The 25,932-nt window shown below is 43.9% G+C and overlaps 1 protein-coding gene across 3 annotated transcripts in view; it reads left to right on the forward strand.

Moving 5' to 3' along the window:
- Nucleotides 1-25,932, forward strand: part of LOC101117049 (neuroligin 4 X-linked) — a 400,179-nt gene that overhangs the window by 228,172 nt on the left and 146,075 nt on the right. For all 3 annotated transcript variants that reach the window (XM_060407561.1, XM_060407560.1, XM_060407562.1), the window contains exon 5: nt 14,460-14,612. In XM_060407561.1, the coding sequence (XP_060263544.1) occupies nt 14,460-14,612 (153 nt within the window). The remainder of the gene's footprint in view (nt 1-14,459; nt 14,613-25,932) is intronic.

Below are 25,932 nucleotides of genomic sequence, written 5' to 3' on the forward strand. Positions count from 1 at the left end.
GAATGGAGAGTTGCAAGAGTCTGTGCTCATGGCAATAAATTCTTTTGATATGCATGTCAGCTCTCTGGGGCCAGCATCCTCGTTTTTCCCCATCCTGAATCCCCTCAGGGTACCCGTAGCTGCTGACTTGATTTCCCACACCTTTGTTTATTGGTGAGGCAGGCATCCTTCCTGAGCCACACTTGTCCCGGGGCAGGGGGGTTTCGTCCTGTCCTCCCATCTCTCACAGTCTCAGTTGCCCTGGCCCCCCTCTAAAACTGCCCCCTCAGAGCAGTCCACTTTCTTTGCTTCTGGAGAGTGAGTCCTCACCCTAGCGTAACTGAAAGCTCAGCCTCTCAGCACAGTTGAGCCAAATCATGTCTCAGAGGCAGAGTGCTGCATGCAGTAGAAAAGGCTAGCTTTATTGCTTTGCCAATAAACAGAGACACTCTGGAACTTCTGCCTTGAAAAACTCCATGTCTGTGCTCCAGAGGACTTGATTAGGGTTGTTGTTGTTTTTAATAGCAGTAGGGTCAGAGGTGTGGTCTCGGACAAGACTGGGATGTGACAATCCGGAAGGAAATCAACCCTGAAGATTCGTTGCAAGGACTGACGCTGAAGCGGAAGCTCCAGTACTTTGGCCACCTGATGCAAGGAGCCGACTCACTGGAGAAGACCCTGATGCGGGGAAAGACCGAGGGCGGGAAGAGAAAGGGGGAGACAGAGGATGAGATGCGTGATAGCATCCAGTCGATGGACGTGAGTTCGAGCAAACTCCTGGAGACGGTGAAGGAGAGGGAAACCACGGCTGCTTCAGCCCGTGGGGTTGCAAAGAGTTGGACGTGAGTTAGAGAATGAACAGCAGCAAGAGCTTTAGTCCCTTATTGATTAGAAGAAGGTAGACTGGTCCCCTGTGGCCTAGTCACTACCTGATCAAGGACACATCTCTGAGAGCCAAGAAGACATCCGTTTCCCCCATTTGTTGCTGCTCAGTAACAATCGCTCGGTCGTGTCTGACCCTTTGTGACCCCATGGATTGCAGCATGCCCGGCTTCCCTGTCCTTCGGCATCTCCCGGAGCTTGCTCAAACTCATGTCCATGTCCAGTCAAGGGATGCCATCCAACCATCTCATCCTCTGTTCCTTTCCCATAACCCAGTATATAATAACTTCCTCTGTATGGACAACAGTGCGTTTAGCCTAAGCACTACACTTTTTAAGGTACTTAAGATAACATGAATAGGTAATACTTAGAATTTGCCCTTGCAAGGGACAGAAAAAATATATATATATATTTTTTGTTTAATATGCTGTATGACGTTTTGCTTTATCTGAAGTGAGTCACAAAGAGAAAAATATATACATGGCATTTTCATGCATATATCTGGAATCTTAGATGATCTTAGTCACAAAGCAGAAATAGAGATACAGACATAGAGAAAAACAAAGACACCAAGGGAGGAAGGAGAATGGGGTTGAATTGGGAGATTGCATTTGATATATACGCCACTGATACTCTGTGTAAAACAGATAACTAATGAGAACCTACCAGATAGCACAGGGAACTCTGCTCACTGCTCTGTGATGACATAAATGGGAAAAAAATCCAAAAAAAAAAAAAAGGGAGATATATATATTTATCTGATTCACTTTGCTGTGCAGCAGAAATGAAGACAATATTGTAAAGCAACTATACCACCATAAAAATTTTCTTCAAATAAATACCAAGCAATAAATGTAGGATAAAATGAAAATAGTTTTATTCATAAAAAAATTAATGTGAGCTGATGAACGCATTTTTAATATGGTAGACCACATTAAGAGCCATCATTCAAAGGGTTTTTGCGGGTTCTGTCATTTTTGTTTTTATGTCTTACATAGATAATGTGATTTCATAGCACCACTGGTGACTTTACAGGACGCTTTGCATCATTGGTGATAACATATCATTATATATATTAAAAGGAAGACAACAACACATGTAAACTTACTTTCCTGCATCCTAATTGTGAGTGCAGCATCTACAGGTTTCCATATTCTCGTACTTTCTCATTGACTCCAGTTGGTCGACCTGTTTCGTAGCTTCTACAAAGAGTTTTTTTTTATCACATTTATGACATAAAGTACCTCTGTGCTGGCTGTGATGGGAAAGAGTCTGCCTGCCATGCAGGAGACTTGGGTCTGGACTATCCCCTGGAGAAGGGAGTGGCTATTACCCACTCCAGTATTCTTGCCTGGAGAATTCCATGGGCAGAGGAGCCTGGTGGGTTACGGTCCGTAGCTTCGTAAAGAATTGTACAGGATGGAGCAGCTACACGTTTCACTGTTTAAAATCGTTTGGCTTGGAATGTGATGTAGATATTGTGGTAGAAGGGAACATCAGAAGAACTGGTGTAAAAAAAAAAAAAAAAGGGAAAAAAAAAAAAAAAGACCTCCTTCAGGACTGGGGACTGAGATAGTTCATTTTTAAAATCACATTGCAATTTTAATGAAAGAATGGCTGCACATTTGTTTGAAGTTATTTAAATATTCCCTCTCATATTTAGAGCCATCTCCCCACGAGGTTTGCTGCAGATGCTAATTATTAGATGGAAAGGAATAAGATGCTGGCCTTCTGGGGACCGGGAAAAAACTCATGGCCCATCTGGACCTTGAAACACCTTTTCAGTATGTATGGAATAGGTGTCTTCAGGACTAAATTACAGCAAAGTCTTTTTTCCTGTGTCCTCTAAACCCTGTATTGACATAGTTCATGAGTGTAACTAAAGGAGATACTCAAAGAGAACTCGGTTGGTTTTTTTAGGCCTTTTAATTAGTTGCATCTGAGAGAACAAATATTGCAGAAGCTTACCGAAAAAGAACAAAAGGGTGGAAAGTTAAATATACATAGAACATTACAGGCGACATCTAATTATGTTTCTGGGTCAGACTGCTATATCCAGTTAATTTAAAATTGTGGTGTGGCAAATAATTTCCATCAGAATCTCAGTGGGTGTTTCTTGCTTCCATTGACAAGCTCATTCGAAGATTTCGTCTGTACGGAGAAGAAGCAAATTGTGTTGAAAAATCAGAGGAAGGTTGGAAGACTTGTCTTTCCCTATTTCCAAACATACTCTAAAGCTCAGACAGTAAGATACTCACGTGTACAGAAATATAAAAGGAGATATAATTAGAGGCCAGGAATAAGCCCTTGCATTCATAGGCAGTTGAGTCGTAAAAATAGCGTCACAACACTTCTTCACCGAGGAGAGTGTGTTTAATCAGTGGTGCTGAGACAATTGGATAAGAGATGCATTTCAAACCTCTCCTCATACCATCTGCCAACATTCACCAAAGATAAACAAAAGGTGGACGTCACAGGAAAGCTACAAACATCTAGGAAAAAAAGAAAAAATCTTCCGGGTTAGGCAAGGATTTCTTAGATATGATATCAAAAGCAAAAGCAAAAGCAAAACAAAACAATAAGTTAGACTTTTCTTGAAATTTAAAACTTTTGCACTTTAACAGAAGCTGATGCGATTTTATTTTATTCTGGGAATTGGCACTGATGAATGGTGTTGGACTTGTGATCTCCAAAGATTTCAGGACCTGGGACCAGGCTTGATGCCTCAGGAACTTTTGTGTAGCAGAGTTTTATTGAAGTATGAAAACAGACAGAGAAAGCTTCTGACAGAGACTTCAGAAAGGGGAGGGAAAGTGATCTGCCTAGCTAGTCTCAGCAGGGGAGCTGTATACTTTTTCAGCTGGTTGTTCCAGTTAAGCAAAAGAATGTCTCAAGGTTGTAAAGGTCTTAGCAGACCCACTCCCGTAATGTACATTTGAAGATGACAAGATTAGCCAGAAGGTTTTCAGGAAGGAGGAGAAACTGTCTTCCAGCAGGGTACATTGTTGTTATATAACCCTTGCTGCTGCTGCTAAGTCGATTCAGTCGTTTCTGACTCTGTGCGACACCATAGACGGCAGCCCACCAGGCTCCCCCGTCCCTGGGATCCTCCAGGCAAGAACACTGGAGTGGGTTGCCATTTCCTTCTCCAATGCAGGAAACTGGAAAGTGAAAGTGAAGTCGCTCAGTCGTGTCTGACTCTTAGCGATCCCATGGACTGCAGCCCACCAGGCTCCTCCGTCCATGGGATTTTCTAGGCAAGAGCACTGGAGTGGGGTGCCATTGCCTTCTCCTATATAACCCTTAGTACAGAGTTTAAACTGAGTTGGTTGTTCTTTACTCGTCAGTACTGGGCTAAAAGAAAAAAAAAAAGTTTTTTGTGACTAAGGTACAGAGTTTAAGCTGAGTTGTTTGTTCTTTACTTGTCAGTACTGGGCTTGCTAAGTCGCTTCAGTCATGTCCGACTCTGTGTGACCCCAGAGACAGCAGTCCACCAGGCTGCCCCGTCCCTGGGATTTTCCAGGCAAGAACACTGGAGTGGGTTGCCATTTCTTTCTCCAGTGCATGAAAGTGAAAAGTGAAAGTGAAGTCGCTCAGTCGTGTCTGGCAGTGCTGGGCTTAAAGGAAAAAATAAAAAAAAGTTTTTTGTGACTAAGACTAAGGAATGCGGGGGGGGGGGGGTGGGGTGGGGAAAAGACCAAGGCTTTTGTCCTTTCCTTCTCTGAGAATTCGAGACACCTGTCTGTTTTTTGAGAGCTCCAGAGCCCTCTCTCCTGCTTGGAGACCCTGGACGTCTTATCAACCTGCCCAGGAACTGACTCTCTCGGCACCATGCCGTGCGTCTGTTCTGTCCAGTCTGTTACTGGCCTTTCCTGCGAGGGGTTCCCTTAAGGATGCTCGCTGAGCTGGCTCTTCGGTCTTGGCACCGCCTGCAGTCTTTCCTATCACCTGTTTCTTGCCATGCGGATCTCTGCACTGCAGCGTTCTGCTTTGCAGGGCCTTCTGTTTTCCGTCAACTTGGCACGTGTCATCCGTGACTGTGACTCTTGCCCGTTGCACAGGGAAGAGAGATGCCGGGTAGTCACTCAGATCTGCCTCTTATGGGGGCTTTGGCCCATCCCGTCGAGCCCTTGATGGGTGATTAGCATTGCCTTCAACCTGGGTTTCCAATGCCTTTCATCCTACATTTCAAATGAAACCTGAGGGCTTTCCCTGGGGTCTCGGTTGTAAAGAATCTACCTGTCGCTGCAGGACACGCAGCTTCGATACCCCACACGCCTCTGAGCAGCTGAGGCCATGTGACACCACCATTGCACCCATACCCAGCAGGCTCCCCTGTCCCTGGGATTCTTCAGGCAAGAACACTGGAGTGGGTTGCCATTGCCTTCTTCAATGCATGAAAGTGAAAACTGAAGGTGAAGTCGCTCAGTCGTGTCTGACTCTTAGCCCCACTAGGATGCTTACAATCGAACAGATAATAGCAGGTCTTGGTTAAGAGGTGCAGGAATTGGAACCGACATACACTGCTGATGGGAATATACCGTGATTCAGCTGATTTGGGAAACAATATAGTTTTTAGATTATTAAACATTTGAAAGAGTCCTGAGAAGTAGCAGTTCCACTCCCCCATATCCACTTCAGAAAAATTCAAATATGCATCCATAAAAATATTGCATGTAAATGGTTCATGGGCATCCCTTGTAGCTTGGGGTGGGGGGAAATGCCTCAACTGCAGGTGACCACCTGGTAATCTAAGAGGTGCAGGTTTGATCCCTGCATTGAGAGGATCCTCTATAGCAGGAAACGGCAGCCCAATCTGGTATTCTTTCCTGGGGAATCCCATGGACAGAGGAGCCTGCTGGGCTACAGTCCATGGTATTGCAAAGTGTTGGACATGACTTAGCTACTAAACCAGCAACTGTTCATAGCAAGAGAGACGGGAATACATATTCTGTGAATATGGTTATAGGAGATGCCCCAAAATGGCAAATGACCACTAACAGACTGGATACTATACCATTAGTCGACCAAGAGAGATTAATGTGAGAAATTTTGAATACCTGCAGTGGACGCAAGCAGTCATTTTAGGGTGATGGAAATATTCTCAAACCAGGTTTCACTGTGAGTAATATGCCACACTGTTTAGTAGCTCAGTGGTATCTGATTTGTTGTGACATTTGTTGGAGTGTAGCCTGCTCGGCTTCTCTGTCCGTGAGATTTCCCAGGCAGTAATCCTGGAGTTCGTTGCCATTTCCTCCTGTGAAAGATCTTCCCGACCCAGGGATCGAACCCACGTCTCCTACTTTGGCAGGTGGATTCTTTATCATAGCGCCACCTGGGAAGCCAAGTTTATCTTGCTGGATGAACAACTCCATATCTGTGTAGACACACGCACAGACACACAAATCCTTCAACTTTACACCTTGGTGAGTTGATTTTATGATTGAAAATTATACCTCTCTGGAGCTCTTACAAATCATACTTGGGTGATCAAAGGAATTTGCTGAAGCCTTGTACTGCCGCTTAGGCTGTGTGACTTCTGCCGCCGCTGCTGCTGCTGCTGCTGCTGCTGCTGCTGCTGAGTCGCTTCAGTCGTGTCTGACTCTGTGTGACCCCAGAGACGGCAGCCCACCAGGCTCCCCCGCCCCTGGGATTCTCCAGGCAACAACACTGGAGTGGGTTGCCATTTCCTTCTCCAATGCACGGAAGTGAAAAGTGAAAGTGAAGTTGCTCAGTTGTGCCCGACTCTTAGCGACCCCATGGACTATAGCCTACCAGGCTCCTCCGTCCATGGGATTTTCCAGGCAAGAGTACTGGAGTTGGTCTAAAACACTGCAAATCTTCAGAGCACTTTCCTGCACCCTTGTAGAGGGGGTCGGGATAGTTCCCTTCAATACTGCCTCTCATCCTTCCCCAGGGAAGAAGTCCAGATTCCTGCAATTTCATGCCCTGACGGTGAGCCTGAAGACATTGAGAACTGGAGCCTGAGAAAGAACTCTGGCATTTAACGTAGCCCAGACCTTGCAGAGTGGCCTCTGTTTGGGTTTCAGCCAGGCCAGCGGTCGTGTTCCTGAGATTTCAGCTGTGGCTGGGAAGACAAAGAAGAAAATCCGGAAGAAGGCAGGGCTATAAGGGCAGACTTGTGCAAAAGGCAGAGTGCAGGTGTGGGGTCCAAGCTCATTGCCTACCGAGCTGGAAAGGGCTGTGGTCAAGGGAGATAGTCAGACTTCATGAGAAACATATTTTCTGGGAAGGAATTGACATCATCAGATAACAGTTTCAGTCCCTTAGTCCATTCCACGTCTCTTGAAAGTCAGAGTTGCTCAGTCCTGTCCAACTCTTTGTGACCCCATGGACTATACAGTCTGTGGAGTTCTCCAGGCAAGAATACTGGAGTGGGTGGCCTTTCCCTTCTCCAGGGGGTCTTCCCAACCCAGGGATCGAACCCAGGTCTCTCACATTGCAGGCGGATTCTTTACCCCCTGAGCCACCAGGGAAACCCACACCTTTATTTTTCTAGCCTCTTTTCTTTTTCGATGAAAGAGGTGATCTGTTCTTTTTAAAAACTTAGAAAATCTTCAGAAAACTTAAATTTTGATCAGAAATGCAGAGGAATTTATTTCTAGCCTCCGCATAGACTATGTGTGTTAAGAAAGGCATTTCTTAGACTTGTCTGGTGGTTCGGTCATTAGGACTCTGTTCTTCCACTGCAGGGGACACAGCTTCCATCTCAGGTTCAGGAACTAAGATTCTGGAAGGTGCATGGTGCAGTGAAGAAAGCAAGATACTTCTTACACTCTTCTTAACAGTATGTAGCCATAAGTTCAGCCCATGAGATAGCTGTGAAATAAGTGTTATACTGATAAACTATGAACAGAGGACAATGAAGCTTATTTGAAGAAGGTTGATTCTTTAAGATCTTTGATTGCAGTGGAATTCTTGCACACGAATTGACTTCCATGTTAAGCTGGTGGCTATAAGAGGTTGACTCATCAGGATCATTAGTTCAGTCCCTCAGTCGTGTCCCAACTTTCAGTTCAGTTCAGTTCAGTTCAGTCGCTCAGTCGTGTCTGACTCTTTGTGACCCCAAGAATCGCAGCACGCCAGGCCTCCCTGTCCATCACCAACTCCCAGAGTTCACTCAAGACTCAGGTCCATCGAATCAGTGATGCCATCCAGCCATCTCATCCTCTGTCATCCCCTTCTCCTCCTGCCCCCAATCCCTCCCAGCATCAGAGTCTTTTCCAATGAGTCAACTCTTCTCATGAGGTGGCCAAAGTACTGGAGTTTCAGCTTCAGCATCATTCCCTCCAGAGAAATCCCAGGGCTGATCTCCTTTAGGATGGACTGGTTGGATCTTCCTGCAGTCCGAGGGACTCTCAAGAGTCTTCTCCAACACCGCAGTTCAAAAGCATCCATTCTTGGGCGCTCAGCTTTCTTTATAGTCTAGCTCTCACATCCATACATGACCCCTGGAAAAGTTTCATGGTGGTTCCTTAAAGACTGGGTATGAACCTGTTACCGTAAGGAGAAAAGACTGTCTCTTAGAATAACCACAGCCAACCTTTCAGGCACCAGGGACCAGTTTCATGGAAGGCAGTTTTTCTAGGGACTGAAGTGGAGGAGATGGCTTTGGGATGATTCAAACACACTGTGTTTATTGTAGACTTGATTAATATTGCATGAACTGTACCTTAGATCATCAAGCATTAGATCTTGGAGGCTGGGGTCCCTCTCCTAGAACACCGCATTCCACCTTCAAGCAGTTAAGGCGAGAACCTGCTGATAAGCTTGAGTTTCAAGGGGGCCACTGCTTTCCCAAGCTCTCCCCAGAGACTTTATGTTGGTAGCTTGACATTGTCTACAGCGGGGAGTATTTAAATCTCAAAAAGTCTACCAGCAGAAGGAATCAGGTTCTCACCTTCCTCTCCCAGTTCTGCTTGTTTAATCCAAGTGGTATTTCCAATACTCAACCCTTGTTGAGGGACGAAAGCAGCAATTTCAGATCTTGGTTTTGAAACATGATGTTGTCCCCCTCCATTTGGAACAACTGTAGTTGTCTTTTCCGATACAAGTCTTGTGGGTGACAGGGACGAGGTTCATCCAGGAAGGAACATAAAGGGAAAGTGTTAGTGCCTCTGTTGTGCCCAACTCTTGGCGACCCCATGGGCTGTAGCCCACCAGCCTCCTCTGTCCATGGGGATTCTCCAGGCAGAGACAGTGGAGTGGGTTGCTATTCCCTTCTCCAGGGGATCTTCCCGACCCAGGGATCAAACCCTGGTCTCCCACATTGTGGGCAGATTCTTGACCCTCTGAGCCTCCAGGGAAGCCAGGAAGGAAGGTAAAGACCATTTTTTCACTATTTGCCACCACTCAGGTTTTCCAGAACTAGCCCATACGTCCTAGTGGGTCAGGTCTGTCTGTAAAAAGAAGGCAGTTGAGCGAATGGAGTAACTGAGTCGTATTTAATGTTTTAGCTTCTTGTATCTTTAAGATAAAGAAACCAGGATGGCTCACTGCATACAGAGAGCCTTGTTTTGGGTTTTTGTTTTTGTCTGTTTTTGAGGGTTTTTTGGTGGCATTAAGGGAACCTCTCTGTTCATTTTGCTGACAAAGAAATTTCAAGGTGCGTTATATTTCATGTCATCCAGGTAGGTGACTTTATTTATTTATTCTTTTTTTGTAAACAAATAACAATAATCTTCAAGTGATGTTTAATAAGTCTTCGAAAGAGAAAAACATGATTTATAGTGTTTTATCTTGATTTCAGAAACGCTTGTTGAAAGTGGTAGCTTACATTAGACCAAAGCAATCAATTATGTGACGTGTTCTCTAGCTACTAGTGACAAGTGAGCGTTCATGACTTAAATAAATTACAATGGTACGCTTTTAAGTCCTTATGCATGAAACGAATGTCAATTTTAAGATATTTTGATTCACCTTTCGTGTTTATTGTTTAATGTGTTTCTTCTTACTGTATACAATTTCCTAAGCAAAGTGTATCAGCGACATTTCAAAAATGTATCTAGATTATTAGTTGTTAAAATTAGAGGACTATTTCATTATGCATTTCTTTTTAAAAGTTGGGAAACCCTTTAAAAAACAATTTTCTTTTCTTTTTTTTTTTTTTTACAACTCACATTACTTTTTTTTTTTTTTGCAGTATTATCATTTTAACCCTCAAACTGCATTTTCACTGGGAATCTAATGGTTTTTTTTTTTTTTTTGGCAAGTAACATTTTGAATTTGTTCTCCTTGACATATTTATGTTTATATGCATTTTGCATCTCCCTATTTCATGATTTTGAAATCAAATGTAACAGATTTCAGCTTTTTGTATGACTTTTTTTTTTCTTTGACTGAGTAGTATCTCTCTTCTGGATTTTTTTGCAAACCTGTTGTTTTTGAATTCTCTTTTTTTCCCCTTTATTTTCCTTCTCAATATGACCCCAGGAGCCAACTCAAAGAAAAACGCTGATGATATAACCAGTAATGACCGTGGTGAAGATGAAGGTATTTTTTGTTTTTTTTTTACAAAGCTCGATCTTGATGCATGATTTTATATCTTTTTTTTTTTTTTTCCATTTCAACTCGTTTTTCCTCCCCTTATCTGAAGAGAGTACACTTCTGTGTGGTTCTTTGTTTTCTTCTTGTTTGGGGACTCCTGTCATTTGTAACCACGATGAGTATGTAAACCCCCCTGGCAGAATGTATAGACATGTTTCTCAATATGCAGTGAGGAAGAAAACGCCATTTCCAAGGAAACTCACCGTTTTCTTTTTCCTAAGCTTTTTTTTTTTTTTTTGGCTTGATCACAAGAAGAGAAAGTGAAATTTTAACGCATGCATGTATGCCTCCTTTTCTTTCTTCCAAATGTTCTTTTGTAATTTCGTGTTGTGTTTTGGAGCTTCGGTCTTGTTGGTTTCTTCTGTGGACACCAAGACAGCTCAGTACAACTTTTTTTTTTTTAGGGCGGGGGTGGCTGGGATTTCCATCTTTGTTTGTTTTTACGATTGTTTCCCCCGAATGTACTGATTCCAAAATAGGGTTTTCAAAGCATCTTCTCTGGCTTGCAGTAAAACACATGAGAAAGTGTCTTGAAGAGAATTTGTTGTTTCTCTCTGAAACACATTTTGGAAGCTTTAAAGGAAAAAAATTTAAAAGTAGGGGGTATAAGCAAAGAATTGAAAAAGGCTGAAAAGCTACATCTTCTCATCTCTGTTTTCACACCACGGCTGCTCTCAGAACTTTTTTTTTCCCCCTCCTAAAAATGTTAGGTTGCTATGGAGAGTTTCTTTTCGAAGGCTCTCAAATTGTTGGACAGATTACCCACTAGAAGTAGAGTGATTTTTTTTTTTTTTTGTAAAGATGGAAGATAACGCAGCAAGTAAACCATCATTAGCAAGTGGTATCTTCTTCCTTCAGTGGGACAAATGGTTTAGAAGAAAAGAAACAGCTTAAAATCAGCCTTTGCAGGCTCGGGCAGCTTGGGTCTGCCTCTGTGTACTTGGTCGCTCAGTCGTGTCCGACTCTTTGCGACCCCGTGGACTGTAGCCCGCTGGGCTCCTCTGCCCATGGGATTTCCCAGGCAAGAATACTGGAGTGGGCTCCCATTTCCTTCTCCAGGGGACCTTCCCGACCCAGGGATGCAACCTCGTATATTCCATTGGCAGGCGGATTCTTTACCCCCTGACCTGTCAGGAAAGCCCAGGGCATGGATTTCTGACTATTTAAGTTAAAGGGACGCGTGCCCTCGATGGACCTGTGGTTCTCTAGCTGAAAGACGATTTAAAGTGGACCTGAGACGCATCCTTGCTGGGAAGCAAAAGTTCCCTCCAAAAAAGTTTGCCTTTTTATCACTTGCTTGGCTTTTCCCATCCTCTAGGTTTGTCTCATAAATCAGCGGGTCTCCGAGAAAAGCTCTGCCATAGCTGCCTTCTCACCCGCTGTTCTCACAATATGACTATTATTTAATATTTTGTAGACCCGCATTTGGAGCATTCTTCTTGCTTTTGGTATTCACCTTAGAGGTTTCTTCTGATGCCTTTGGCCCACGACAGCTGCCCTGAGTCATCAGCTACCCTGTCCTTGTCAGGCCCCCAGACCACTTGTAATTTCATCCGTATCCTTATATAACCAACTACAGGTGTCATTTGCATCTTGTACCCTTCTATCCTCTTAGCATCTTATTCCTTTTTTTATCACTGGCATCTGTTTTCACAATCCCGCCAGCTACCTGTTATATTAAAATGCTTTCTCCTTTTACTTAAATACCATAGAAACTGTTATTTTGTTCTTTTTCCCCTAACGTTGAATGAATATGACATCTGATTATTTCTTCCCCGAGCTCACAAGAACCTTCTTCTGTCTGTCTTAGAAGGTAATAGCTGTTAACCTAACGCCTTTTTTTTTTTCACCTGAGGGAACCCCTTAAAACAGTCCCAAAAATGTCAACTTTTTTCTTTCCGGTAATGCAACCAAGAAGGGTAACATTAAATAAGAACTCAAACAGCAAATCAGTGTCCAGAGACACTAGTGGCTGGTGTAAGACACCACACCTTATACGGACGATGATTGATGAAAGAGTTCCACGTAGCATATGATGAGTGAGGGCCTCCCGGGGGCTACTCGGTGAAGAATATTCCTGCCAGTGCAGGAGATGAAAGTTCAGTTTCTGAGTCGGGAAGGTCCCCTGGAGAAGTTCATGACACCCCACTCCAGTATCCTTGCCTGGAGAAGCCCATGGACGAAACAGCCTGGCGGGCTACGGTCCATGGGGTCGCAAAGAGTCAGACACGACTGACCACTGCTCAGTGAAAGATTCAAAAAGGAGTTTTTGCTTCTTGCTCAAATTTTACATGAGAAGATAGCGTTCTTCTGCTGTGGGTTAAGTATCTACAGACAGATGCGGCTTGACACTTTTTCCTGTACTTGACTGTGACCACGGGGTTCTTTGGCCTCCTGGAGGGTGTCTGGTAGCAACCAGGAGCCTGTTTTCAGATGGTGCTCATAATTCATTTTATAAGCAGCCTCTATCCACATGTTGGTTGATTTCCTTAAAATTCATTCCTGATCATTCAAACATGTCTCCATAAACTAGGCAAAAAAAAAAAGTTTTTAAGGAAAAAATGTAAATACATTTACATGGATACGTTTGCTTTTTTCTTGATAATACATATCCATCATTGGCTCAGTCATGTCCGACTCACTGCGACCCCATGGATGGTAGCCCTCCAGGCGCCTCCATCCATGGGGTTCTCCAGGCAAGAATACTGGAGTGGGTTGCTATTTGATAACGGGCAGGTATTTAAATGACACATGTGTCTATGTATATACATACAGAAGTTCCCAGAAATAATTATAATTGGGGTCAGGATTCTTAAAAGACTACATTTAAGCTCAAGGGATGATGAGCACCAAAGAAGTTATTTGATCACAACTTTTGAGAAAGCAGTCATATGCTGGGCAAATTTCTCTTGTCACAGACCATTGCAAAGTAGGATTTTCACATCAGTGTCCAAGTCATGATGACTAAGGATACTCTGGTTTCAGATCACAGTGGGAGTTTTTATTCCATGTGGAATTGAGCAGGATTGCAACCATTTCATCTTGAGGTTGCAATCTTGCACCATCTTTATTTCAGTTTACATCTCTTCCACTTATTTTTTTTCGGTCACTTCAGTTGTTATATTGTTGCAAACAGTCATTTAGAGAAAAGACACTTGCTTGGGTACCTTTGTTTTTCCATGTTTCTGTTCTGTTGATCATTTTTGAAACTATTTTTTCTTTTTGTCATAATGCATCGAGAGCTTGTGGTTTCTCTACCAGTCTTACTTCTCATTTTTACGTCGAAAGTGAATCTTGAAGCTCATGTTTGACTGAAGAAGGCAGTTATAGTAAAAAAGTGATAATTTTGAAGTTGAGTTTGCACTAACTTAGATAGTTAAAATATATGCTTTAATAGATACTATGTACCGACTCTTTGTGATTCCATGGACTGGAGCCCACCAGGCTCCTGTGTCCATGCCCTTCTCTCCAGGGGATCTTGACATCCCAGGGATCAAACCCAGGTCTCCTGCATTGCAGACAAATTCTGTACCAGTAATAGACGCCATGGGCTTGTTCCGGGCATGTCCCCTTCTAGGGTTTGATTACTATGTGGGGAAGAAGTGATTCATTCATCTCAGGGGTGAAATTTGTAGTGTCATAGGTACATATGGAAGCATACCCATGCATGCAAATTCATTCCAATGTCTGCGTCATTTCTATGAGTAGGAAATGTAGCAACATTGACCATTATCCTTAAGCCATCTTAACTGTCCTCGTTCAGTCGCTCAGCCCTGTCGGACTCTTTGCAACGCCATAGCCTGCAGCGCGCCAGGCTTCCCTGTCCTTCCGCACCTTCCAGAGTTTGCTCAGACTCGTGTCCATCAAGTCCTTGATGCCATCTGACCATCTTAACTGAGGTATTCCTAATTCAAGAAAGGGCCACGCGATGGATTCCCATTTCAACTAGGGAAAGTCACTCATGTCTTTCGATTTATTCTCAGTTAATCAGTGTGATTTTTTTTTCCCCTTTACTTGGCTCTTTCTTGCAGACATCCATGATCAGAACAGCAAGAAGCCGGTGATGGTGTACATCCACGGCGGGTCCTACATGGAGGGGACGGGCAACATGATTGACGGGAGCATCCTGGCCAGCTATGGCAACGTCATCGTCATCACCATTAACTATCGGCTGGGGATCCTAGGTGAGTGAGTGCTCGTTGACGACAAGCAGGTTCTGCTTCTTGTTCTGTGGGGGTTCATTGCTTCCACGAATGTTACTGCATTTCTTGGGAATTTCTGCTACAAACCTCACTGAATGCTCCAAGAGGCATTTCCTCCGTAACTTTGACTAATGCTCCAAGAGGCATCTGTTCCGTGACTTTCACGGCACACTGTTGGTCAGTCCGTCCGTTTTCTTTTTTATCACGCTGTGAGATGCATCTGCTCCGTAACTTTCACGCTTCTTTTTTTGTTCGTTTCTGTGACTTTTCATGTTTTCATCCCTTGGACGCTCCTCAAGCATCAGCACACAGGAGTCCGTGAGAAATTTTTGCTTCTTGTTTTGTCGGCTCTGTTGCTTCCACTCATGTTACTCTGACACCTAGGAATTTTCTGCTACAAACCTCACTTCATGCTACTCGCTACATTCCTTGCCTGACTTTCAGGTAGCACCATCCGTTTCCTTTTTTGTTTAATTTTCACATTTGACTCCAATGGTTTCTTTCCCTTAAACCGTCCTCAAACAGATTCAGCCTCTTGGGTCATCGAATGAACTTGGGATGTTACGGAAAGCACTTTTCTTTCTCTGGGCTTGGCTGATATAAACCTGTTGCATGAACACATTGGGTGCTGTCTGATGAAGCGTTTGGGAACAGGTGATAACTAGATAGAGTGGACAATGGGCCATGCATATGAGCTTTTGTGGCTTTGTGGCTGTGTTGATCATGAGTTGGAAACTCTCTTCCTTACTTACTCTCTAGGACATTGCATATCTAATGAATCTTGAAGACGAGAGGCGGTAGGTGGTCACGTGACTTGCATTCGCGTGTGGTGAAACACTCTTATTTGAATTTTGTAACTTGGTGATATTTCATTTTGTGTAAATTTTACGATTGACTGTGAGCCGACCTTGTCTAAGAGCATAGGAATTCAAGAGCAGCAGTCTGTTGCTTTGGTATTATATTCATTTTCACCAACAGTGTGGTTGTGGAAAAAAAAATAGCATTTTGATGGAAATATTTTGAGGCTTATCTGCTGTGGTTTTTCCTGCTCTTGGTCAGTTCATGAAGACTATCCATGGTCTAGATAACCGCATTTATTTTCAGGGCAAAATGCACTGAGGGGGCTTCCCTGGTGGTCTAGTGGTTGAGACTCTGAGCTTCCATTGCAGGGGGTACATGTTCAATCCCTGGTCAGGGAACTAAGATTCTGCAAGCCTAGTAGCAAGGCAGAGGAAAAAAAAATGCATTGAGATGGTACAGAAAATTGAATTTGTAACAGTATGGCTGTGAGAATGAGATCTGTGTGTCATAGGATGTTTATGGATTTAAAAAAAAGTCTGGACTCATGGAGTTGTGTCAAACAAGAAAACATGTTTTCTCCAGATACACAAGTATCACCAAGAATATTTTATTTTCAGCTTGATGTTTGAATTTTGTTGTGAGCATTTCGTTTCATTCACCAGTAAAACATTCACGGATAGAGACCCCAGGGAAGCGGGACAGTTGTTGAAGTGACTTTCTAATTGAAAAATGCAAGATGTGTGTACATTTGTACCTTTGGGAACAACCATGGAGTACTTGAAATTTCAGGTTTTCAAAATGGAAACAGTGATGGACATTATTTATTTATCTTTTTGTCTTGAACTCCAAAATCACTGCCGATGGGGACTGCTGTCATGAAATTAAATGACACACGCTCCTTGGAAGAAAAGCTGTGACCAACCTAGTCAGCGTATTAAAAAAAGCAGAGACATTGCTTTGCTGACAAAGGTCCGTGTAGTCAAAGCTATTTAGATTTTTCCAGTAGTCAGGTATGGATGTGAGAGTTGGACCATAAAGAAGGCTGGGCACCAAAGAGGACTGATGCTTTTGAATATGGTGCTGGAGAAGACTCTTGAGAGTACATTGGACTGCAGGGAGATCCAACCAGTGCATCGTAAAGGAGATCAGTCCTGAATATTCATTGAAGGCCTGATGCTGAAGCTGAAACTCCAATCCTTTGGCCAGCTGATGCAAAAAGCTGACTCACTGGCAAAGTCTTAGGGCTGGAGGAGAAGTGGGCGTCAGAGGATGAGAGGGTAGACAGCATCACTCGGCGTCTAGAGCCTTCTCGTCTCATGATTTTTATTTCCTTCTCTTTTCTCACGCTGGTGCTCCGAGCCAAATCTTGGTCGTTTCCGTTCATTTTGAAGACCGTGGATCGCAAGCGCCTCTGAGTATTTTCTTGTTTGTTTGTTTCAGAATCCTCTGGGGAGTTGCCTTGGCTACTGGTGTTTGAGACAGGAAGTGGTGATCCGTGATCCCTCACAAAAGGTCCATTCTCAGGATGAGGTGGGCAGAGGAAGCCAGGGACCACCGCGTGCCCCCTGGCAGCGCTTTCAAAGAGCGCAGTGTGGGGGTCTGTATGGAGCGTCACAGCTCCTGGTGCTGCTTTCTGAACAAGGCCGTGGTTTTGGGCAAGCTCTCGCTTTGCAGGAATAGCAAAACGTTGTCTTGCCTGAACGCCATGGCGCCGATGCAACTTAAAATGTTAGATTTCAAGAGAAATCGACGCCTCTCCCCTCTCTAACGCCCAGCTGGGTATTAAGCAGCTTTACACGGTGATCTCGTATCTGTTTGGCCTGTTTTTTGAATCTGGAACAATTTTGTGGGAATCACACACACCTTCTTTTCTTTTTCTTTTCTTTTCTTCCTCTTTTTTAAGAAAAAAAAAAAAGAAAGAAAGAAAAAGCTTCTGATTCTAGCTTTCCTCATCCGAACCATTTTAAGTTTACCTTCTGCTGCTGAGAGGTGGAAGAAGCAAATCTTGGGGAGGGCAAAAGAGAAGCTGCAAGAGTCATGGGAAGGAAATGAAAGAAGCAATTTAGCATCCCCGAGACAGTCTATTTACATTCTGCGAATGAGTTCGCGTGAAGCCCAACACCACAGACCCCCTTTTATCTGAAGCTGTGAAAGTGTGCCAACTTGGCCGATTGTACAGGGCGATAGATTTCGTTCAAGCGTGACTCAGTCAATCTTTTTCAGACTTCTTGCGTGGACTGCCGTCCCCTTGCAAACCAGGCGGTGGTCGTTTACTTCTTTGCTTGCAGGGAAAATTACTGTCATTGTCTGAAAATATTTCAAACTGTGATTTTTTTAATGAGTCAATGAAATGGTATAGCATACGCTGTGATGATCATCTGTAGTAGAGCTTTTCATAGGAGTAGACGTTTATTTTACTAAAACATAAAAATCACTGTTGGAACTTTTTCTTCAAAAAGTCGTACATGCCGAAACGCTGTTTTTCTGCCTAAGGCATGGAAAAGCTTTGTTTGAGATGATTACTGCTTTTTTTTTTTTTTTAAACAGAGTAACAAATTCTGTTTTCCTACCCCCAAAGGGAAGTTTTGCAAAATGAATGATGGTCAGAAAGAAAGCATTTCCTGAATCGCTGTAAAAGGTGGTTCCGTTCTCTCCCTTGAGAGGTTATTGTGCACACCATACTAACCATCCAGTGGGTTTGTGCTTGTGAGGTTTGATAGCCCAGGACTTGGTTGCTCTGTTCCTCAGTTGATTTTCTGCCACCCCATTGCCTGCAGCACACCGGGCTTCCTTGTCCTTCACCATCTCCCGGAGTTTGGTCCAACTCATGTCCACTGAGTGGGTGTTGCTAGCGACCCTTAAGCCCAGTCACGAAATAATTTCCAGTGTTATTAATAGCCTTGGACAGCTTATTAAGGTCACTGTTAAGCCACTGGAGAAAAAAGAAAAAAAAAAAACTGCAACTAGCCAAAAATGTAATGTAGTATCTATCCAATACCACCTAAATTTCCATGTATCGTTCTTTCGAAAAACAAGGATAAAGCAGTTGTAATAGGAGATCAATGGGATGATCCCCACACTTGCTTTTCAGACAAGGAATATTTTCTTTCATCAGGACTGCCTAACGCAAACCTTGCTTAGCTAGTGAGCACCTGGTTGATTGTCTAATCTAGGGTTGTTTGGGAAATGTTAATGATGTTGCTGGGCTTACACTGTAGTTTTATTTTCCCGAAAGCAGGTCCTTGATTGCTGATGCAGTTTCCTTAAAATCACTGTTGATGGGCCCCTGTGGCACATACGATATGTGCCCCCAGCCATGATGTCTGAAAAAGCGAGGCTCTTGTTGCTACAGATCTAAGGCTTTGTCCACCCATCCAGTGTCTAACCTCTGAAGCCCATTTGGTTGTATTCTTAACTGCCTTTGACCCACACGTGGAATTAAGACCATTGACCCAATGAATGAGTTCGTCAGACTTCTCGCCGGACAAGTATGTTACAGTCTGATGAAGTGTCACCCATACCGTTTTATATAACTGCCTTTTTTCAAGGATTCCCAGAACATCAGAAACACCCGCTTATTTTTCACGTGCACACAAGCAAATTTCCATCTGGGCAACTCAGTGGCTCCCTTCTATTAGAACATCCTGGATATTTCTGTGCTGAAGAACGTCAGTTTCCTATTTAGCTGGTATGTACATTTCTCTTTCACGTAAGAGTTGAAGATGCCATCTACTGATTGGTAGTTTGACCATTTCCCCGCTCCCCCTATAAATCTTTATTCTTTATTTGACTTTATCTTTTCCTGCAGATTTTCTTCCAGAGTTCTCATGGAAGTCATTTTCCCATCAGGTCAAAAGTTTGTCTGTGTATGCCTGCCCACGCATGCTCTGTTGCTAAGTCATGTCCAACTCTTTGCAATCCCATGGATTGTAGGCCTCCAGGCTCCTCTGGCCATGGAATTTTTCAGGAGAGAAGAACTGGACTGGGGAAAAAAAAGAATCCTGGAGTAGCTTCTACTTGCTACTCCAGGGGATCTTCCTCACCTAGTTATCTCTTTACCCCAGTTATTATCTTGTCTCTCCTGCATTAGCAGATGAATTCTTTATCCCTACTGCCACCTGGGAAGCCCTCAAAAGTCCATCAGCATATCAATTAAGAAAACAAAACAAAACACCATCTCTCCCTCCTGGGACCTTCATGCTTCCCTCCCAAGCCCATTCTCTTCTCTCACCTGTCAGAGTCTCTGGTTAGGTTTCCACCTTGAAAAACTTGACTTCTCATCCTCAGGAGAGAAAGTCTCCACTAGTCAGTGATGGAAGATGCTAAATGGATAGAGGAAATAGAAGTTATTGCCCTGAGGGGAAAGACAAACAAAAGGAGGTCTGAGAAAATGGAGAGTGTCCAGACACTTTATGTAGGACCACTCACAACTCCCAGTGTTGGGATAGACTGAAGGCAGGAGGAGAAGGGGAGGACAGAGGATGAGATGGCTGGATGGCATCGCCGACGCGATGGACATGAGTTTGAGCAAGCTCCCGGAGTTGGTGACAGACAGGGAGGCGTGCTGCAGTCTGTGGGGTCTCAAAGAGTCAGACACGACTGAGCGACTGAATGAGAAAAGCAAGCCGCAATCGCGAAGCCAAATGGGGATGGAAGGAGCCCTTAGAGTAAGACCCTCCGTGGTGGGTCTGCGTGGGGGTGATTGGCCAGCCTGCAAACAGGCTTCCAGCCTCTGTGTCTCCAGTGGTCACTGATGTCACTCTAGAGGGTGTGGGGGGTGGAGGAAGCTGTATCCACTAGGGTCAAGATGACACAGTTATATGGGATGGACCCGCTGTAGCAGGGAAGAAGGTCAAGCTTCCTTGATCCAGGCAGAGTGCCCGGTCACTCAGCTGACTTTGACGCCTCATGATTGCATGTGCTGTAGCCTGCCAGGCTCCTCCGTCCCTGGGATTTCCCAGGCAAGAATACTGGCAAGAAAGGGGACGTGTTAGTCGCTTGGTCGTGTCCCATCCTTTGCAACCCCGTGGACTGTAGCCCACCAGGCTCCTCTGTCCACAGGATTCTCCAGGCAAGAATACTAGAGAGGGTTGCCATGCCCTCCTCCAAGAGATCTTCCCCTCCCAGGGATCGAACCCACGTCTGTTTTGTCTCCAGCCTTGGTGGGTGGGTACTTTACACTGCGTTGTCTGTCAAGCCCTCCCTGAATCAAAACTTATGCAATAGAGAAAAAAAAAAAAAAAAAAGGCAAGATGCTTACCCCTTCCCCTCTGCCGAACAGAAGGTCTTCCGTCATCTTCATCAGTAGCTCTGCGTACATTTAATACTTGCTGGGAGACTGTCAGTCTGGTCTCTGTTGTTGCTGGTGTGTTGAGAAGTACCAGGACCTTGGACAAAAAAAAAGTCAGGTTTCCTGGGGATGACCATGGACTTAGGTTTTCCTCTTCTGCCTCCTGGTGGCTGAAAATGCCCACTGCAGTCATTGATGTGACCCGCACATAAGGAGGAGGTTAGGTTGAGAGTGAATGCTCTATTTCTGGGATTTTAGAAGAACATCAGGAGGGTAGATATGGAAACCACTATGGTGGGATAAAGACCCTGTCATGAGATAGATGTCGCTTCAGTTCAGTTATTCAGGCGTGTCCGACTCTTTGTGACCCCATGGACTGCAGCACCCCAGGCTTCCTGCCTGTCCGTCACCAACTCCTGGAGCTTGCTCAAGCTCATGTCCATGGAGTCGGTGATGCCACAGAGAAAAGTAATACTCTGCAGCCGATAAAGGCAGTGAGGGGTGGCCACGAATTTGAGCGCTGATGAGAAGCTACGATAGAAAAGACTTTTTTGTTCGATCTCAAACGCAAAAAATTATTGATTAGGTTATGATGTAGAATTTCCTCCAACTCTTGATGAGCGATTCAGAATTTCTTCAAAGGAGTTGCCTTCTAATTTTTGCATGCATAGTCTGTTTTGGAAATCACAGCGTTCGGCCGCGCTTGATAAAAGAGTCTGTTCTAAAAGCACGTGTTGGGATTTACCTGGCTCTCCAGTGGTTTGGATTCCACCTTCCGATGCAGGGGACACAGGTTCGGTCCCTGGTCCAGGAACTAAGATCCTACATGCCTTGGGACAACTCGCATGCCTCAACCAAAGATCCCACACTCTGCAAATAAGACTCGACTCAGCCAAAAATAAATTCATTAATTCATTAATTATTTTAAACAGCACAGGTATGTGCTTACTCGCCCAGTCGTGTCTAACTCTCTGCAACCCCGTGGACTGCAGCCCTCCAGGCTCCGCTGTCCATGGGAATCCTCCAGACAGGAATGTTGGAGTGGGTTGCCATGCCCTCCTCCAGGGGATCTTTGCAACCCCGGGATTGAACCTAGGTCTCCCACATTACAAGCGGATTCTTCACCATCTGAGCCACCAGGGAAACCCATACGTTGCAATGAACTGATTTTAGGGGGTCACATGAACGTTTGCTCGTGATCACCCGGGGCATCCGTTAAACAGTGCTCTTTCTTGGATGTTTTCTTGGACGTTTGCCTCGCAAACAGTCTCCGATGATGACTCATTCTGAAAGAAAGAATCCAGTTTCTCTGCCTTGTGCCCTTTCTTCCTTTGGCTTTGCACACAGCAAAAGAGGGGCTGATCGATTTTCCTTCATTCAAGGGTGGTTTCTGTCTTCACGGGGATAAACATCATTGTAAATGAAAGGAAACGTGTGAGACTTCGTTCTTGGTCCAGTGTTTAATAAGACTTTGTTTTCCCACCGTGCAGCAGAGGTTCCCCAATTTAGTTTCCTCACTGAGGAACTAAGATTCTGTATGCTGCACAGCCAAAAAAATAAAAATAATAATAATATGTTTTGAGTCATGATTTGGAAAAAAAGAACGGAAAGAAAGGTGTGACTGGTATTTGAGTTGGGGAAGAAGATGGTGGACTGTGATTTAAAAAAAAAAAAGAAAATACTGGTGAGTTCCCAGGAGTAGCATTGAATTTGAGAGCCTCCAACATCAGCTTGATTGGGGTGAGCCGGAAATTCAATTTCAGGCAATGATTCCATCAGAGAAATGATTTTTAACCAACACCTGTAAGAGACGTACCTGCTTTTTTTCCTGAGTACCTTTTCTTCCTCACTCAGATGTAGTTAAAGAATTAGTCCTTAGTCCTAAGTCAGATCATTGAAAAAAATCTCTAAAAGGCAACTGGAGTGTGACCTTGAAAGACCCTTGAGGCAGAAATGCTCCAAGACTGTACACATCTTGGCCTGCGGAGCATTTTTCTTTCTCTGTTTCCCCTCTCACTCACTGGACTTCCCATCATGGTCTTTATGAAAGTAAATCCTTGAAGACACAAGGATCAGCGAGAATACGTTTTTCTGGTGTTGGATGTGTACCGTTTTAAAGTCTTTATTGAATTCTGTTACAGTATTGCTTCTGTTTTACATTTTGCTTATTTGGCCCCGAGGCATCTTAGCTTAGTGGGATCTTCGCTCCTTGACCAGGGGATGGAACTCTCACCCCCTGCTGTTAAAAGTGAAGTCTTAATCTCTGGACGACCACAGATGTCCTCAAAGAGAATATTTTAAGCTTTAAAATGTAACCCAGAAATGGCAGATATGCTATGCATTTAACAATGTGAATCATATTTTAAAAAAATATTTTAGTCCATCAGTTCGGTTCAGTTCAGTCGCTCAGTCGTGTCCGACTCTGCGACCCCGTGAATCGAGCACACCAGGCCTCCCTGTCCACCACTGGTTACTGTTTTCTTTACACTGCATTATAGAGAGATCAAAGGCTGTGCTTTCAAAGAGGATACAGACATGTACTCACATCGAAAACTAATCTGAAACAGTGTGACTTGAAGAGATACTCCAAATTGCCAATCATCAGAGAAATGCAAATCAAAACTGTAATGAGGTATCTCTTCACCCTAGTCAGCGTGGCCATCATTAAAAAGTTTACAAATAGCAAACGCTCTAGAGGGTGCGGAGGAAAGGGAAGCCTCCTGCACCGTTGGTGGGAATGTAACTTGGCAAAGCCACTACGGAAAATGACATGGAGCTGCCCCATAAAACCAAAATCAGAATTGCCATGTGATCCAGCAATCCCATTCCCCCGGTCTATACACAAACAAAACTTGTCATTTAAAAAGATACAAGGACCCCTTATGTTCATAGCAGGACTGTTCACTGTAGCTAAGACTTGGAGACAGTGTAAGTGTCTGATGAACAGATACGATGGATCGATAAAGGACATGTGATATAAATATATATATATATATATATATATATAATAGAGTAATTGACGGCCATAAAAAGCACGAAGCAATGCCAGCGTGGACCAACCGAGAGATCGTAATGTGAGGTGAAGTAAGTCAGAAAGAGAAAGATATGAAATCCCTTCTAAGTGGACTCGACCGCACAAACGATCTTACCTGCAAGACAGAAGTATATTCACAGCCATTGAGAGCATCCTTGTGGTTGCCTAGGAGTCACGGGGCAGAGGGATTCGAAATGTGGGGTTAACAGATTCAAACTGTTGCATATAGGATAGGTAAGCGGCAAGGTCCGACTGTTTAGTACAGGGAGCGAAAATGTAAATCCTGTTTTTTAAAATAAGATTCCATAGTAACATATGGTTTGGATTAAGTCCCATCTGATGCGCTGGGCAGCGTTTCCTTTGCTTTAAAAATAATAATAATAGTTCTTGGAAAGAAGGGTGTGATTCTCAGCATAAAAGCTCAAAAGTATTTTGGAATGTTAAATGCATCGCTTTGACGTAACAGACATTGGACACGGATGACCTGAGGTCTTTGTGCAGATAAATCATTTGGAAGACTCTATGCCATTAATTGGGGTCACAGGCGTTGGTTTCTGTTACGTTCAGTACAATGGTTTTTATTCTAGGTTCTGATATCATGGGGAAAAAATCTAGGTCTTGGGCAGTGGGTTTGTCCTGGCGAGGTAGGTAGGATAGACATGCATTGCTATAAAGATACACATTTCAGTATAGACAGAGGTATGGGGTAACCTCATTAAGAGACACCACCAATTCTGAAAGTGAAGTGAAAGTTAGCTGCTCAGTCAGGTCCGACTCTCTGCCATCCCAGGGACTGTAACGCATTAGATTCCCTCCATCCAAGGGATTTTCCAGAAGAATACTGGAGTGGGTTGCCATTCCCTTCTCCAGGGGATCATCCCCACCCAGAGATGGAACCTAGGTCTCTGGCACTGCAGGCAGACTCTTTACCAAGTGAGGCACCAGGGAAGCCCTCAGCATAGACAGAGGTATGAGACAGCATCACAGGAGACACCCCCAATTCTACTGAAGAGAATTAAGATTTGTTCCAGGGTTGCAGAAGGGACTTTGGAATAACAAAACATTTCCCCTTGGAATTGAGAAATGCTTTCTGTCACTCAGCGTGGTCGCTGTGTTTAATAAAATATCCCAGTGATGGTTTAGATAACTCAGTTGTGAGTTTTTTCTTAGCCATCTGCAGATACAGTCAATAAAATAGAAAAGATAGATAGTAGATAGATAGGTGATAGGTAGGTAGACAGGTAGGTAGGTAGATAGAGAGAGTTAAAGATACATAGATAAATACAGATAGAAAACATAGAAAAGACAGATGGTAGCTAGATAACATGGCAGAGAGGTAGGTAGACGGGAAGACACATAGACTCAGGAAGAGATAAAAATAAAGAGATGGGTGTATATGTTACAGATGGATACAGATAGTTATATGTATAGTATATAGACAGATATGGAGAGATGGTTCAGTTCAGATCATTTCAGTTCAGTTCAGTTGCTCAGTCGTGTCCAACTCTTTGTAACCCCATGGACTGCAGTACGCCAGGCCTCCCTGTCCATCACCAACTCCTGGAGTTTACCCAAACTCATGTCCATTGAGTTGGTGATGCCCTCTAACCATCTCATCCTCTGTCGTCCCCTTCTCCTCTCGCCTTCCATCTTTCCCAGCATCAGGGGCTTTTCCAATGAGTCAGCTCTTCGCATCAGGTGGCCAAAAGGATTGGCGTTTCATCTTCAGCATCAGTCCTTCCAATGAACATTCAGGACTGATTTCCTTTTGGATGGATTAGTTGGATCTCCTTGCAGTCCAAGGGGCTCTCAAGAGTCTTCTCCCACACCACAGTTCAAAAGTATCTGTTCCTCGAAGATCTAATGAGCCTATGGGTGAAAGTGAAAGAGGAGAGTGAAAAAGCTGGCTTAAAACTCAGCATTCAGAAAATTAAGATCATGGCATCAAGTCCCATCACTTCATGGGAAATAGATGGGGAAACAGTGGAAACAGTGTCAGACTTTATTTTTTGGGGCTCCAAAATCACTGCAGATGGTGACTGCAGCCATGAAATTAAAAGACACTTGCTCTTTGGAAGAAAAGCTATGACAACCTAGACAGCATATTAAAAAGCAGAGACATTACTTTGCCAACAAAGATCCATCTCGTCAAGGCTATGGTTTTTCCAGTGGTCATG

This window comes from Ovis aries, chromosome X (genome assembly GCF_016772045.2).
Source record: "Ovis aries strain OAR_USU_Benz2616 breed Rambouillet chromosome X, ARS-UI_Ramb_v3.0, whole genome shotgun sequence".
Classification (NCBI taxonomy): Eukaryota; Metazoa; Chordata; class Mammalia; order Artiodactyla; family Bovidae; genus Ovis; species Ovis aries.